General features: G+C 41.4%; 1 protein-coding gene across 2 annotated transcripts in view; it reads right to left on the bottom strand.

Moving 5' to 3' along the window:
• The window catches only part of LOC124721878 (serine/threonine-protein kinase Pak), a 134,638-nt gene that overhangs the window by 60,377 nt on the left and 58,758 nt on the right, over nt 1–15,503 (bottom strand). For both annotated transcript variants that reach the window (XM_047247025.1, XM_047247024.1), the window contains exon 3: nt 6,702–6,853. In XM_047247025.1, coding sequence (XP_047102981.1) covers nt 6,702–6,853 — 152 coding nt within the window. The remainder of the gene's footprint in view (nt 1–6,701; nt 6,854–15,503) is intronic.

The raw sequence follows: 15,503 nt of genomic DNA, 5'->3' as shown, positions 1-15,503 counted from the left end.
TTACAGAAATGTGACTGTATTTAGTAACACAACAACACTGGAAAAGTGTAAATATTGAGCACTGTGTCAGCCATACCAAATTCTAAAGTGTGTAAAATAACAATGGGGTAGAAAAACACAATAACTCTCAGTAATTTCCCATGCATGATTAGACCACCGACAGAAACAACACATCAATGGAAATGAATTTTCATATACAGAAACATTACCTGCAACACATTTTCACTTCCAACAACGTTAACCAGTAGTTATGACAAACAGCTAATATGAAATATTATCAGCAGTCACTGCATGCAGTAATAACACACTGCAACAAAACATTTTTTTTTAAAACTTTTTTACTTTGATAACTGATCTTTACAGATTTTTATGAGCTGAATCCAAATCTAGCCTTAGTTTTTTTGTATCACCCACAGTTTTCAAGCAATATGCTTTCTATTATAGAGTATAAAAATCCTATGCTATACTGTAAATGGGGAAATTAATGAAACACTTTGTTACAATGTAAGCATGGTTTGTATTTACAGTAAGCTACTTAAAACAATCATGTGTGTTGATAGAGGTTTCAATTGTTAGCTGGAGTTGATTTGTATTTCCTTTCTCTTTTTCCTTTCGAGCTTCTTGTGTAGCTTTTTCTACGATGAGTCGCTTTCTGAACTTCTCGGTGAAATGACCAACAGTAGTCCCTCATCATGTTGGTGTTCCAGCAGCCTTGGTAGCGTTTTTCCGTCACTTTAATGTCCTGGTGAAAACACTCTCCTTGCTCCTCATTAACATCTCCCATACTGTCCGGGAAGTAATCAAGGTGACTGTTCAAAAAGTGAACTTTCAGGCTCATTAAACATCCTAAAGTTTTAAACTTCTTTAACATTGTAGCTATAATAGAAACATATTCTGGGTATTTTTCATGTCCTAAGAACTTTGTAATGACTTGCTTGAATGGTACCAATACTTCTTTCTCATTTAAGGTAATTGTGGATTCAAAGTTAACATCAAACATCAATTTTCTAATGTCAGGTCCAACAAAGATGCCTTCTTTTAGTTTAGCTTCTGAAAGGCATGGAAACTTTTGGCAGAGATACTTAAAACATGGTCCATCTTTAGGCAAAGCCTTTACAAACTGTTTCATTAGGCCTAACTTTATATGTAGAGGTGGTAGGAGTACGGTTTTTGGATCTATAAGGTTTTTGCATAGAATGTTCTTCTCACCAGGTTTCAAAGACTCCCTCACAGGCCAGTTCTTTCTGTGCCAGTGTTGATCCCTAGCCTTACTGTCCCATTCACACAAGAAACATGGAAATTAGGTAAAGCCACCTTGCTGAACAAGGAGCATGCATATAACTTTAGATCGCCCCATATCATCCAACCATAAGCAGAATAGCCTATTTTATTCAGCATTATTTCTAGGATTTCATAGCTTTCTTTCATATGTACAGAATGTCCAACAGGTATAGATGCATACATGTTACCATTATGTAACAAAACAGCCTTTAAACTAGTTTTGGATGAATCAATAAACAGCCTCCAGTCTTCCTTTTTGTATTCAATAGCAAACTCATTCATCAGACCGGGAATGTCTGAACAGTACACTAAATCACCTTCTTGTTGAACAAACTTGGAAAATTGCTGCACTCTCTTTATATACACATGTATATGCTGGTTCCAACTGCCAATAAGTTCTTTTCTTTCAATCCAGGGCCAAGCAATTCACCATTTTTTTCGTTAAGCCCAGATCCCTAACCAAATTGTTACGCTTGGTCTGAGTAAACAATCTGGGCTCTAGACTTTCTGTATTACAATGGAATTCATCATCATCTGGTTCATCTAAATTACATTCTACATCAGAAAATAATTCTGTTGGAATAGGATTTAAATCATCTGGTGGTTCAGGAACTGGCAAATCTACACCATGCCCTACTGGTCGGATGGCGGACGGAAGGTAAAAGTAGCATATTACCTACTTGTTTTTCGAATTATGACCAGTAATATCAACACTGCAAAAGTAGCAATCATTGGAATGACTTCTTGGCTCCCTCCATATAATAGGAACAGCAAATCTAAAGGCTTTTTTCTCCTTTTTGGACCATTTTCTCACATCTTCAAAACACACACATAACATACCTTATGTGGTGCCCAAGATTTATCTTTATCACCAAGTTTAGATCCAAAGTACGATAGATAAACCCTTTTCACAAAGGCTGCAATGATTCTTTGGTATTTTTTTAATCACAAATTCACCACAAATATAACAGAAACTGTCAGCAGAGTTTTTACAACCACAATTAGACATTGTACTAAACACATGAACGGGAAATGTGAAAGTGAAGTTAGGTTGACAGTAAACAAAACACCATTTGTTAACACAAAAATAGAATCTACCTTTTGCCAGCAAATGTTTTTCAGCAGTCCTATCAACGTCGTCTACATTCATTACACCTCATTTTTAAATTATTTTAACTACATAAAAGCTGTTAAATTCTTTAAAAAATCACTTAATTTAACATATTTTACTGTAAAATGTAATGAAATGGTGGGTGTATCATATTTGGATTTCCCACCCAAAAAAACATAAGAATAAGGTATTTTCAGCAAAAAAGTTTTTTCATCGTAGGCCTGTGTAATTGCTACAAAATCCAGTCATGGAGTACCTTGAAAATATTGAAACACTTATCAGCACAAATAGTATGTTATTTTTTTTTCAGTATGAAATAGAAATCTTTTACTTAAATACAAATGCTGATAGTGGAAAAATCCTAAATTTTGCATCCAGTGCAGAAGGTTCCCAGACTTGTATAATAGAATCCAATAAACTACAGATTTTTTTTTTAAATAAAAGTGATTAAGTATTATAACTTCATTCTGATGCTGTTCGCAAGTCATTCCATTCATACAAAAAATAAATCAGAGAAAAAAAAAATTTTCTCCAAATGCCTCTTTTCTCAAGTCAGTCTGTTACAGCAATGTCACAACTCCACATTTCATCCTATATGCCAAATATTTATGCTGCAGCTAGAGAAAGGTAGTTAACAAATTAACTAATCTGCATATCAGTTATTTTCTCCTCGCATAAAGACAAGTAAATACTTCAGTTAATAGTAACCTAAGAAGGAAAAGGATCCATTCACCTCAAATATTTGAAGTACACCACTGATCATTTGCAAGAAGAATCTGCTGCTTATGATACTGCAGTTCACACTGACTTGCTATTTGTAGCCAAGCACTTAATACCTGATGATGCCGCATAACACATTGTAACTGGTCATATAATAATAAAATACTTTACAGTCAAGATGGAAATGAATTTTATATTACTAACAGTACTGCAATCATAACATCCCAGTGAGGATGTCACCAATTCGTGCCTTGTTGATTGGTTTAAAAGAGGGGGGAAGGGACCAAACTAAGAGGTCATCAGTCCCTTGTTCCTAATAAAACAATGTCACAAGTGTTGGTGCCTTGTCATTGTTTAACAAAGATTATGGGTAACCTAATTATATGTATGTTATGCAGTGAATTTTTTTATAATTTTTTTGTGCCATGTGTTGACAATATTACTGCTCTTTAAAAAATCAGTGCATACTCTTTTCCAGTACTTTAAGTACATGAAGTGTGCTTCATAGTATTTAGGCAGAGTAGATTTAAAAAGTGCCTTAAGCACTCATAGTTCAATAACAGTTCAAAACCTAGAAAGGGGAATAGGAGATGGAAAATAGAGAATGAAACTTTAATTCGTGAATTTAAATATTCATAAAGTATATTTTTCATCATGTCACTCATAACAGATTAAATTATTATGGAAATTATGGATACCCACAGTGAGCTGGATGTTCATGAAGCTGAATTCTACTCCTGAACAGCAGTTCAGACTGCACCACCCAGTTCTACATCAACATCTAAACCCTGCAAGTAGCCTTACAGGGTGTGGCAGAACATATTTTGTGTAATACTATGATTTCCTATCATTCCTGTTGCATTTGCAAATGTCGCACAGAAAGAACAACTGTCAATAAGTCTCCATATGAGCTCAAATGTCTTGATTTTCTCATCATGATCATTTCACAATATACACGCAGAACAAAATCTTACGTTTCTTTGTTCTTCTCGATATGCATACTCTCAGAATTTTAATAGTAAAAATCCCTGTGATGCAAGCTGCCTCTCTTATTGTGTCTGCCACTGAAAACTGATGAACATCTCTGAGACATTCTCTCATACAAGCAAATGGACCTGGGACAAAATGTGTTGCTCTTCTTTGGATCTTTGCTATCTTCTTTACTAACCCTTCCTGGTTATGGTTCCTGACTGATGAGCAATACTTGTGCGAAGCAAATGACAGTTTCATACATTTCTCTTTTGTGGGTGACTTGCACTTCCTTAAAATTCTTCAAATGAATTCCTGTCAGGCACCTGCTTTCTCAGAACTAGTTTTACACTAATAGAAGACTATGATCAGCAAAGCAGATTAAAATTATGTTCTTCAAAATGTTAAAACTGGTGAATATGAGACAAGATGATAAGTAATTCTTGAATGATACAAAAGCACTAAGAAGTAGAGAAAAGAAGAAAATGGTGGAGGAGGAGGAGGAGGAGGAGGAGGAGGAGGAGGAGGAGGATTCCCTGTGGAATCTAACCTGACAGAAGAACTGTGGTGAATAATTAGTGAGTTGTGGAGCACACGAACAAGCAATCATTTAATTGCAGCTGATATTCAGATATCACTTCCTCCCAATTTTTCCCACATTGTATACATCACGAGACCTACATGTGCTGTGCAAGTGCGGAAAGGATAATATTGCAGCTGTCTAGTGTGCCAAATTCAATGCAGCACATAATTATGTGAGGACGGATGATGAGAAAAATGTCTATGTGAGGAAATGTTACACAAATGACATTCCTTGCAATAGTTCACATCCCAGACAAGCATAGGGAATGAAGAAATTGCAACATTTTATTACCTTCAAGCTGGGACTGTAAAATTTACTGTGTTAATACAAGCCAAGTTAAACAGTAATTCAACTGATTAGAGGTGGTGCAGATTCTTAGAGGAGAAAAGGGAACGAAAGAGGGGGACGGAGTGGACAAATTAAGATTGTCCAATTTCTGTGTGATGTTTCAGGGTAAACAAATTTGAAACATTCTTAAAGGCTGATATCACAATCCAAATTAAGCATCTTGTGTTTCATAAATAACACATACAACAGTGATATAAATAAAGAAATTAAAATGTTGAAATATTTTTTTTTCTGCATCCCGAATGTATCTTAGTAAAGGAATTCCAAATGGTATTCAGTTGCACTCAACACAGTTATTCGCTGTATCAGCATTGTGAATTTAAGTGTTATTTTCAGTACCATGTCTCAAGTCAAGTTGTATTTGCAGTATAACTGTTCAAGACTCATATTACCAACAAAATCACAGGAAAAAAGTTTTTTCAGAGTAAAGTCCATCAAAAAATAGACATCAATATTTTGTGAGTAATGAGAGAGTTGTACCGCTATGCTAATAAATAAATTGAAGAATAACTCATTCATTTTCAGACACACATGAGAAGATGTGTAATTTCAAGATGACATTCACTTCTGCTGTGTGAGAGACTATTGGCTACAGATGCATTATTTATATTTGGCTGTGCACTTGTAAACAAACATTTTTAAGACTATATTGGAAAGACATTTGCAAGTCAGGTGGTGGTTACAACATAGGTTGCAATCTCTTTTGTGACAGGGGCTCATTAACAGTCTCATCAAACACCTGCCCTTACATATCACCACATCTTTCCTTTTTTCCCTTACTTTAACCCACTGGATTGTAAATCCTTATAGTTCAGCCATCTTTCAATAGTCTCTAAATTCTCTATAGTCTTCCACAGCTGTAAGCAGATCACATATCTAATTTTGTCTTGTTTACTGTAGCATATTTATTTTCACTTTTTTGGGCAGTTGTTACCACTTGCTATTGCTGTATTATCATCGATTTTTAACCTAAAACTTCATAAAGTATTGATGCTGTAAAATGGAAGTACTTGGTACTTCTCAGCCATCCTTAAAGCATAGCAAATAATGATGCTCTGAATACTGCACCAGTCCATAGTGGTTATTTCCACAGGCTGACATGCTGAAAGTCACTAGTTCAAATTTGATCACCAACAAATGTTTATTATTTAGTATTCATCATTTCTGGAAGGTTTTAGAAATTTCTTATGTTTGTAACATTAGCATATTTTGGAATGTTCATGTTTGCATAAATAGCATCACACACTGTCCAGAAGGCAGTTCTGTTTGTGCATCAGTATTAAGCAATAAATGTGCTGTTGAATTTGAACTTGATTGTGAAATCTTGACACTGTTTGGTAGAGATGCCAGGTACTCAAAACCTCTATATGACTGTCTTGGATTAGGCAACATACAAGTTGTCACCTATAATTAGAATACAGGCAATACATCTTTTCCAAGCTTGGTATACTCCGGTTACCAATGGGTTCCGAAACAGCATTAAGTCAATTGCACATCAGGCATCCACCAGTGTTTGGTGGTTATGACACAACAATACATTTGGTATGAACTTCTAAATTAACCTCACATTAAGACTGACTTTATTAGCCAATGACATTCATACAACCACAGCAGAATTTGCATCTGTTAATACTGCATAGAGGAAGCTTTGCTGCAAACGATGGCATGAATACAATCTTTGTGTCTTACCTAAGATATTTTCTATTTCTGCCGATTCCTCTTCTATCTGCTCTGCTGTGATAAGTGGTTTGAATGGTTCTGTTGGCTTCTTTTTTATTGAATAATTGTAGTATTTTAATGCCTGTACTGCAGCTCTGGGATTAACATCTTGTTCTTCTTTGCTGTAACAAAATATCAGGATGTACTAACAAAGAAAGTAAATTTTCAACATATCAATAACAAGCAACACAATGGAAATGTGTCATCTTTAGTCTACAAAATATGATACTCAGCATTTTGCAAAAAAAGGACAAGATCCCACCGAGAGTTCTCATATTACAGGTACCATTTTATTTTTTAATTTTAACATTGTATTGGAATGTTGCTGTTAACATGAATAACTCTCTCTCTTGAGCAGCAATGTAGAGTGCTATAGCAACATGTAAGAAGTTGTTCCCACATCCAGAACACAGATAGTGAGATTAGTTGTGCCATACGGTATACCGAAGTATGCCAGTGTTGTGACAAACTACAAGTAAGCCACAAGAGTGGATCCAACTAGACAATTCTGAACGATGAAAACCCAACGACATTTAGGTGCAAAATTAAGACATTTTCCTTATCAAATATTAATTATTAGAAGCCCCTATGACATAATAATGCTAGTAAGAGCAGGAGTGTCATTAAATCTTTGCTACCACAGTACCACTATGTGGTAAACTATTTATATCAGGAAAAAATTATTATTATTATTATTATTATTATTATTATTATTGTCGCCAATGTATGAATAATTTCGAAGTTATGTGAAGTGTACCAATGATTTCTGTTGCGCGCCAGTCTCTTCAGGCAGCATTAGGATGCAAGTCTGATCACTGTGCAAACCATGCTCTCAGTTTTTCTGGGACTTTTAATAGTAACTGTGTCAAACTACTTAGCTTTGAACTATTTTACAGTGTTTGTTGATAAATGCACTGTAATGGCATCCCAGGGATTATTTACAGTAGGTTAACTACCCACACTTCCATTCATAGCCACATGCGTGGACTATCTCCATCACCAAAGAAATCCAGTATGCTACAAGAACTACTTCAAGGGACTGTGTCAACAAAAGCAAGACAGAGAATACATAGGGAGGAGTTCCAAGTGTCGATTCACTAAGCTGATCCAGTGAGAGGTTAAGTTAACTTTTATAGTCTCCAGTGGAAATGAATGACCAGTTTTACTGTATGTCACCTATGCCACTTTCCGTGAGCTTAGGGCAAAACTGAGATATATTTATGGAAGTTTAGAACCACGGGCAGGTGGGTGGTGGTGAGGAATCTGGCAGATTATGATGTAGACATCAATTATAGTTGATGGTGCAGAAAATGCACACCACCTTTACCCACACTTCACTCTGATATGTGAACAACTATTTCAATCATAAAAAAGCTATATTCCCAAAGTTCATAACTGACCGTTAATAAAACAACGAAAATGTTGTGCTCTGAAGACTTTTTTTCAAGGTGCACAGGAATGATTTGAGCTTGAGCTTGCAGTATGAATCCAAGATTCATTCGGCACATATGTGGTGAGTCACCACATGTGAGTAACACCTCAGCAGAACTGATAGTAAACATTCTAGTGGACATTCAACACAAACTAATACATCCCCCCCCCCTCAAAAAAAATTATTAACAACAAGCCTTAAAATGAGCAGGAAAACACCAACTGATTATTAAAATTACATTTTAACAGCTTTGAATCCATATGCACACAACAGGCATGGATGCAAGTCATTTAATAGGACATCCAGTAGTAGGCACTATGTGACATAGGTTCATTCTCATCAAATTTGCATCATACTGAAAGCATACCAAAGCTATTAGCCAGTTCATTAAGAACAAATTGATAATTTAAATATGTCATTGGCCATTAGCATTATTAAATATACAGGGTGTTACAAAAAGGTACGCCCAAACTTTCAGGAAACATTCCTCACACACAAGGAAAGAAAATGTGTTATATGGACATGTGTCCGGAAACGCTTACTTTCCATGTTAGAGCTCGTTTTATTACTTCTCTTCAAATCACATTAATCATGGAATGGAAACACACAGCAACAGAACGTACCAGCGTGACTTCAAACACTTTGTTACAGGAAATGTTCAAAATGTCCTCCGTTAGCGAGGATACATGCATCCACCCTCCATCGCATGGAATCCCTGATGCGCTGATGCAACCCTGGAGAATGGCATATTGTATCACAGCCATCCACAATACGAGCACAAAGAGTCTATACATTTGGTACCGGGGTTGCGTAGACAAGAGCTTCCAAATGCCCCCATAAATGAAAGTCAAGAGGGTTGAGGTCAGGAGAGCGTGGAGGCCATGGAATTGGTCCGCCTCTACCAATCCATCGGTCACCGAATCTGTTGTTGAGAAGCGTACGAACACTTCGACTGAAATGTGCAGGAGCTCCATCGTGCATGAACCACATGTTGTGTTGTACTTGTAAAGGCACATGTTCTAGAAGCACAGGTAGAGTATCCCGTATGAAATCATGATAACGTGCTCCATTGAGCATAGGTGGAAGAACATGGGGCCCAATCAAGACATCACCAACAATGCCTGCCCAAACGTTCACAGAAAATCTGTGTTGACGACGTGACTGCACAATTGCGTGCGGATTCTCGTCAGCCCACACATGTTGATTGTGAAAATTTACAATTTTATCACGTTGGAATGAAGCCTCATCCGTAAATAGAACATTTGCACTGAAATGAGGATTGACACATTGTTGGATGAATCATTCGCAGAAGTGTACCCGTGGAGGCCAATCAGCTGCTGATAGTGCCTGCACACGCTGTACATGGTATGAAAACAACTGGTTCTCCCGTAGCACTCTCCATACAGTGACGTGGGCAACATTACCTTGTACAGCAGCAACTTCTCTGATGCTGATATTACGGTTACCGTCAACTGCACGAAGAATTGCCTCGTCCATTGCAGGTGTCCTCATCGTTCTAGGTCTTCCCCAGTCGCGAGTCATAGGCTGGAATGTTACGTGCTCCCTAAGACGCCGATCAATTGCTTCGAACGTCTTCCTATCGGGACACCTTTGTTCTGGAAATCTGTCTCGATACAAACGTACCACACCACGGCTATTGCCCCATCCTAATCCATACATCAAATGGGTATCTGCCAACTCCGCATTTGTAAACATTGCACTGACTGCAAAACCACATTCGTGATGAACACTAACCTGTTGATGCTACGTACTGATGTGCTTGATGCTAGTACTGTAGAGCAATGAGTCGCATGTCAACACAAGCACCAAAGTCAACATTACCTTCCCTCAATTGGGACAACTGGCGGTGAATCGAGGAAGTAAAGTACATACTGACGAAACTAAAATGAGCTCTAACATGGAAATTAAGCGTTTCCGGACACATGTCCACATAACATCTTTTCTTTATTTGTGTGTGAGGAATGTTTCCTGAAAGTTTGGCTGTACCTTTTTGTAACACCCTGTATGTAACTGTTCATTCTCAGAAACATTACATAAATTTTAGAACACTGTTCCATCTCATTAGCTGTAATTTTATACAAGTAAATTATATTACCCATTTTTGACATGTGCCCTATACCCTAATCAGATGAACAATAAGTGTATGCTAAGAGATGAATAAATCATATTCACATTTTACTACTTACTGTCACTTAAGTCTGTATTACCAAGAGGGGTAGCACAGCGGTCAGCACACTGGAGTTGCATTTTGGAGGACAACAGTTCAAACCCACGTCCAGCCATGCGGATTTAGGCTTACTGAGATTTCCCTGAATCACTTAAAGCAAATACCAGGATGGTTTCTTCAAAAGGGTATGGCCATCCTTCCCTAATCCAAGCTTGTGCTTCATCCCTAATGACCTCATTGTCAAGGGGCATTAAAAACTAATCTCCTCCTCCTCCTCCTCTTAAGTTTGTATCTGGAAAATTCTTTACAAAGAACTATTTGTTAACAAATTCATTGTGAGTGTGCATCTGCGGCCAGACTTAGCAAATGTGTAACGACTCTCTTTGGCCATTACTAACATCAATTGACAGTGAATCACATTAGCCTCCAAGAGGATAAGGTGAACCGTACCTCAAAGTTACTCAATGCTCTTACCAACTGTTGTGACTCGCCGATTATTCAAAGTGCCGCCGCGCAATTACACACGTCCTCTACATGCGGCGCTGTCTGCCAGCCATGCAGCAGCTGCGCCACCTAAGCGGCCAGCTGAGCAGCGGCCGCTAGACAGACTCAGTGTTTAATCGAATGCCGACTTGTACACAGGTCAACTTACTCAGTGACTTATATGTGTTGTTGTGTTGTTCCTAAATATGTGTGTTAAACTTGAAGTTCTAACAATTGGCGACGAGGTAGTGGATTTTTCCTTTTCACCGTTGACTCACAGGGTTCCATGGCTACTGTCGAGCAACTCTTGCAAAATCTCCTTGAACAGCAAACGCTTCTAACGGCGGCGATTCGCGATCAGCAAACGCTTCTAACGGCAGCGATTCGCGATTTCGTCGCGGCGTCAAATGCGGGGCGTTTCTCGTCATTGGCTGTACCTCCTTTTCCACCTTACGACGAGACTGCGGAAGACTGGTCTGATTATGAAAAACGTCTTCGACAGCACTTCTTGGCATTTCATGTCACGGACGAACAACCATGTAAGTCTCTGTTCCTTTCCTGGATTTCACCTCAAATGTATCGGTTGTTGTCGCAATTGGCTCCTTTGAAGGATCCTGCGTCTTTGTCCTTTGCTGAAATGTGCTCACTTCTGTCTATTTTCAAAAGCAAATGCATGTGGTAGCCTCTCGTGTTGCCTTTTATCGTTGTCAAAAACAACCGAATCAATCCTATCACGCTTGGGCTGCTGAACTTCACGGCCTCAGTCGAACGTGTCAATTTGTTACTGACATTCACAAAGCATCCTATGCCGATTCCATGGTCCGGGATGCTATTATCCGATCGGCGCCCGACAAAGAAGTTCGGCAACGTGCCCTTCAGTTGGCGAATCCGACTCTAGATGAAGTTCTCTCCATTGCGCAGTCTTTTGAAATTTCTCGCGCCGCTGGAGCGCAAATAGAAGCGTGGGGTGACGTCGGGGAAATACAACCTCTGTGCGCCGTTGACGACGCGTGCGGCGCGGCCCCGCCAGCCGACATGGCCGCAGTACGCTCAAACGCGCGGCCTCGGCCTAGCCGTAAACGACCCACTGCGAAACTGCAGCAAACTCCCCGGCAACTTCCTTCATGTCCGCGGTGTTCTACGAAACAGTCACGCGAGGATTGTCTCCAACGTTGGGCTGTGTGTCACAATTGCAAAAAGAAAGGTCATGTGTCTTCCGTTTGTAAATCCGACCGCATACACGATGATCATGAACATGACGCTGATTCTGATTCTGTGTTGTCTGTCAATTGCACTTCTTCCCTTTCAGGGAAGTTATTCCTCACTGTCCAAATCCTTGGTCGAGATGTTCGCATGCAAGTGGATACCGGTTCTGCTGCCACTATAATTAATTCTCAGACGTATCTTCAGCTGGGTTCTCCACTCCTGTCCCCTGTCACTCAGCAATTACGGATGTACAATAAACAGAAGATTTCTCTCTTGGGACAGTTTAATGCTGAGGTATCTTACAAATCCGTCGTTCGCACTGTTCCCATATTTGTGGTCGACCAGAGCAACGCAGAAAATCTTTTTGGTTTCGATGCCTTTCGCGTTTTTGGGTTCTCCATAGATGACTGTCAATATTGTCTCTGACGCTATTCCTTATGCTCAACTGGATTCCTTGTCGAAGACATTTTCGTCCCTTTTTTCTCCTGGGTTAGGCCGTGCAAATGACTTTGAAGCTCATATCACGCTCAAACCTACTGCTCGGCCTAAGTTTTTTCGGGCTCGGCCCATTCCTGTGGCCCTTCGTGATCGGGTAAAACGGGAGTTGGATCGTCTCACTGCTTCAGGGGTCTTGCTTCCTGTCACTTCCAGTGAGTGGTCCTCTCCTGTCGTCGTAGTTGCTAAGCCCAATGGTGATATTCGTCTCTGTGGCGATTTCAAAGCCACTGTAAATGCTCAATGCCTCATCGACACTTACCCTATGCCCCGTCCTGAAGAACTGTTCACTAAACTCGCTGGAGGACAGTATTTTTCTAAAATTGACCTGTCGGAAGCTTATCATCAACTTCCTCTCGACACTGCTTCCCGGCAATTTCTGGTCCTTAACACGCCTTTCAGCCTCTATCAATACCTACGCTTGCCATTCGGGGTTGCTAGTGCCCCTGCTCTTTTTCAGCGATTCTTGGAACAATTATTGCTCCCTGTCCCGGGGTGTATCAATTACATGGACGACATAGTTGTCACTGGCTCCACCACTGAAGAACATCTTCAAAATCTCCGCACACTTTTTAATGTCTTACAGACTGCCGGTCTTAAGTGTAATCTTCAGAAATCACAATTTTTTCAGGCATCTATCACGTAGTTGGGGTTTCAACTCTCTCGGGATGGTATTCGTCCACTTCAACACACTGTTGCTGCGATCGATGCCCTTCCTCGCCCTACATCTGTTAAGGAACTGCAGGCCTTCTTGGGGAAAATAGCATACTATCACAAGTTTTTACCATCTGCGGCGTCGGTGGCTCAGCCGTTGCATTGCCTGTTGCATAAAAATGTGCCTTTTCACTGGTCCACGTCATGTGACGTGGGTTTCCGGACATTAAAGACTATGCTGAAACAGGCCCCATGCCTGGCTACTTATCGACGTGGCCAACATCTTGTTCTTGCCACACACGTCTCTCAATACGGGGTCGGTGCAGTCCTTGCGCACCATTTTTCTGACGGTTCGGAACAACCCATCGCTTATGCCTCCAAAACGCTCACGGATGCCCAACAAAAGTATTCTCAAATTGAGAAAGAAGCTTTGGCCATCATTTATGCTCTTCATAAGTTTGGTGTTTTTCTCTATGGCTCAAAATTTCATCTTGTTACGGATCACAAACCACTTGTTTCCTTGTTTCATACATCAACGTCACTTCCCGACAAGGCTGCACACCGCCTCCAGCGTTGGGCTCTTTACTTGTCCCGTTTCAATTATGAGATTCATTTCCGGCCAACGGCTCAACATGCGAATGCTGATGCTTTGTCTCACCTTCCCATGGGTCCTGATCAGGCATTCGATAGGGACGAACTTTTGTGTTTCCACCTGGATGTTGCCGAGCAGCGGGTTGTGGACGGGTTCCTCATCACTGGGGAAAGGCTGGCGGCTGCTACGGGTTCTAACCCTACCCTCTCCCGGGTTTTACGCTGTATTCAGAAGAGCTGGCCAGATCGCCCGTCCGCTAAGACTTCTGATCCATTGCGGAACTACTACACTTTGCGCTACCGCCTCACGGCTAGGGATGGTGTTATCCTCCTCTCCACTGACAATGCTTCGCCGCGTGTTGTGGTACCTGGGTCTTTGCGTGCTTCGGTCTTGCGCCTCCTTCACCAGGGGCACTGGGGTGTGCCTCGCACAAAATCTCTGGTGCGCCGTCATGTGTACTGGCATGGCATCGACTCTGAAATCGCACACATGGTCGCTGCCTGTGGCCCTTGTGCGTCACAGGCCACTGCCCCGAAGTCATCTTTGTCACCGTGGCCTTCGCCTGAGAAGCCCTGGGAGCGCATTCATGCTGACTTTGCGGGACCCTTTTTAGGTACTTATTGGCTCCTCGTAATTGACGCCTACTCAAACTTTCCTTTCATTGTCCGTTGCACGTCACCTACCACCGCGGCAACCACCAGTGCTCTCGCCCGCATTTTTTCTTTGGAAGGCCTCCCCTCTACTCTCGTTACTGATAATGGTCCGCAATTTGCCTCTTCCGACTTTGCGGATTTTTGTGCTCGTCACGGCGTTACGCATGTCACGGCCCCGCCGTTCCATCCACAATCCAATGGTGAGGCTGAACGACTGGTCTGCACATTTAAGGCTCAGATGCGGAAACTTCAGACTTCTTCTGCTGCTGATGATGCACTTCTCCAGTTCCTGGCGTCTTACCGTTTCACCCCCATGGGCGATCACAGCCCGGCTAAGCTCTTACATGGCCGACAGCCCCGCACGCTACTTCATCTTCTGCAGCCTCCCACCTCACGGCCGCGGGTGCCTTCACTTGGCCGGTTCACCGCCGACGACCTCGTCTGGGTACGGGGATATGGCAGGCGGCCAAAATGGAGCCCGGGCCGCATCTTACGACACCGTGGCAGACGCCTGTATGAAATCCAGACGGACACGGGTGTTGCAGTGCGTCATTCGGACCAGCTTCGGCCTCGGGTGCCAGCAACGCCTGTTCCGAATGCCGCCACACCACCTTTGGCTCCACCTGATGCTCGGGATCTTGGCATCTCTCAATACTCACAACGCAGCCCTCTCACCGTCATCGCGATGCCAGCACCAGAACGGACGCCACTAGGAGACGTGCCCATGCAGGAACCGGAGGACCATCCTCTGTCAGAGTACATCTACTCGCCTCCTCCTCCAACGGACGCCGACACATCGCCCATGTCTCCTGTCATATCAACTGGACTTGCCGCAACGGGCAGATTGGTGCATGGGGCCCCAGCAGATTCGACCCCTACGTCTCCTGTCATCTCAACCCGTTATCATCGGGGACACTTCCGTCCGTACGGGAAGCCTCCTCCTCGAGACTTTACGGCGAGTCAAACAACGCCTATGGACGTTAGCCATCTCCAGGACACCTCCATCAAGACCAGTGTAACCATTTCAAAGGGGGGGAAAAGTGTTGTGACTCGCCGATTATTCAAAGTG

This window comes from Schistocerca piceifrons, chromosome X (genome assembly GCF_021461385.2).
Source record: "Schistocerca piceifrons isolate TAMUIC-IGC-003096 chromosome X, iqSchPice1.1, whole genome shotgun sequence".
Classification (NCBI taxonomy): domain Eukaryota; kingdom Metazoa; phylum Arthropoda; class Insecta; order Orthoptera; family Acrididae; genus Schistocerca; species Schistocerca piceifrons.
The sequence above is the reverse complement of the archived record's forward strand: the minus strand, read 5'-3'. Positions and strand labels throughout refer to the sequence as shown.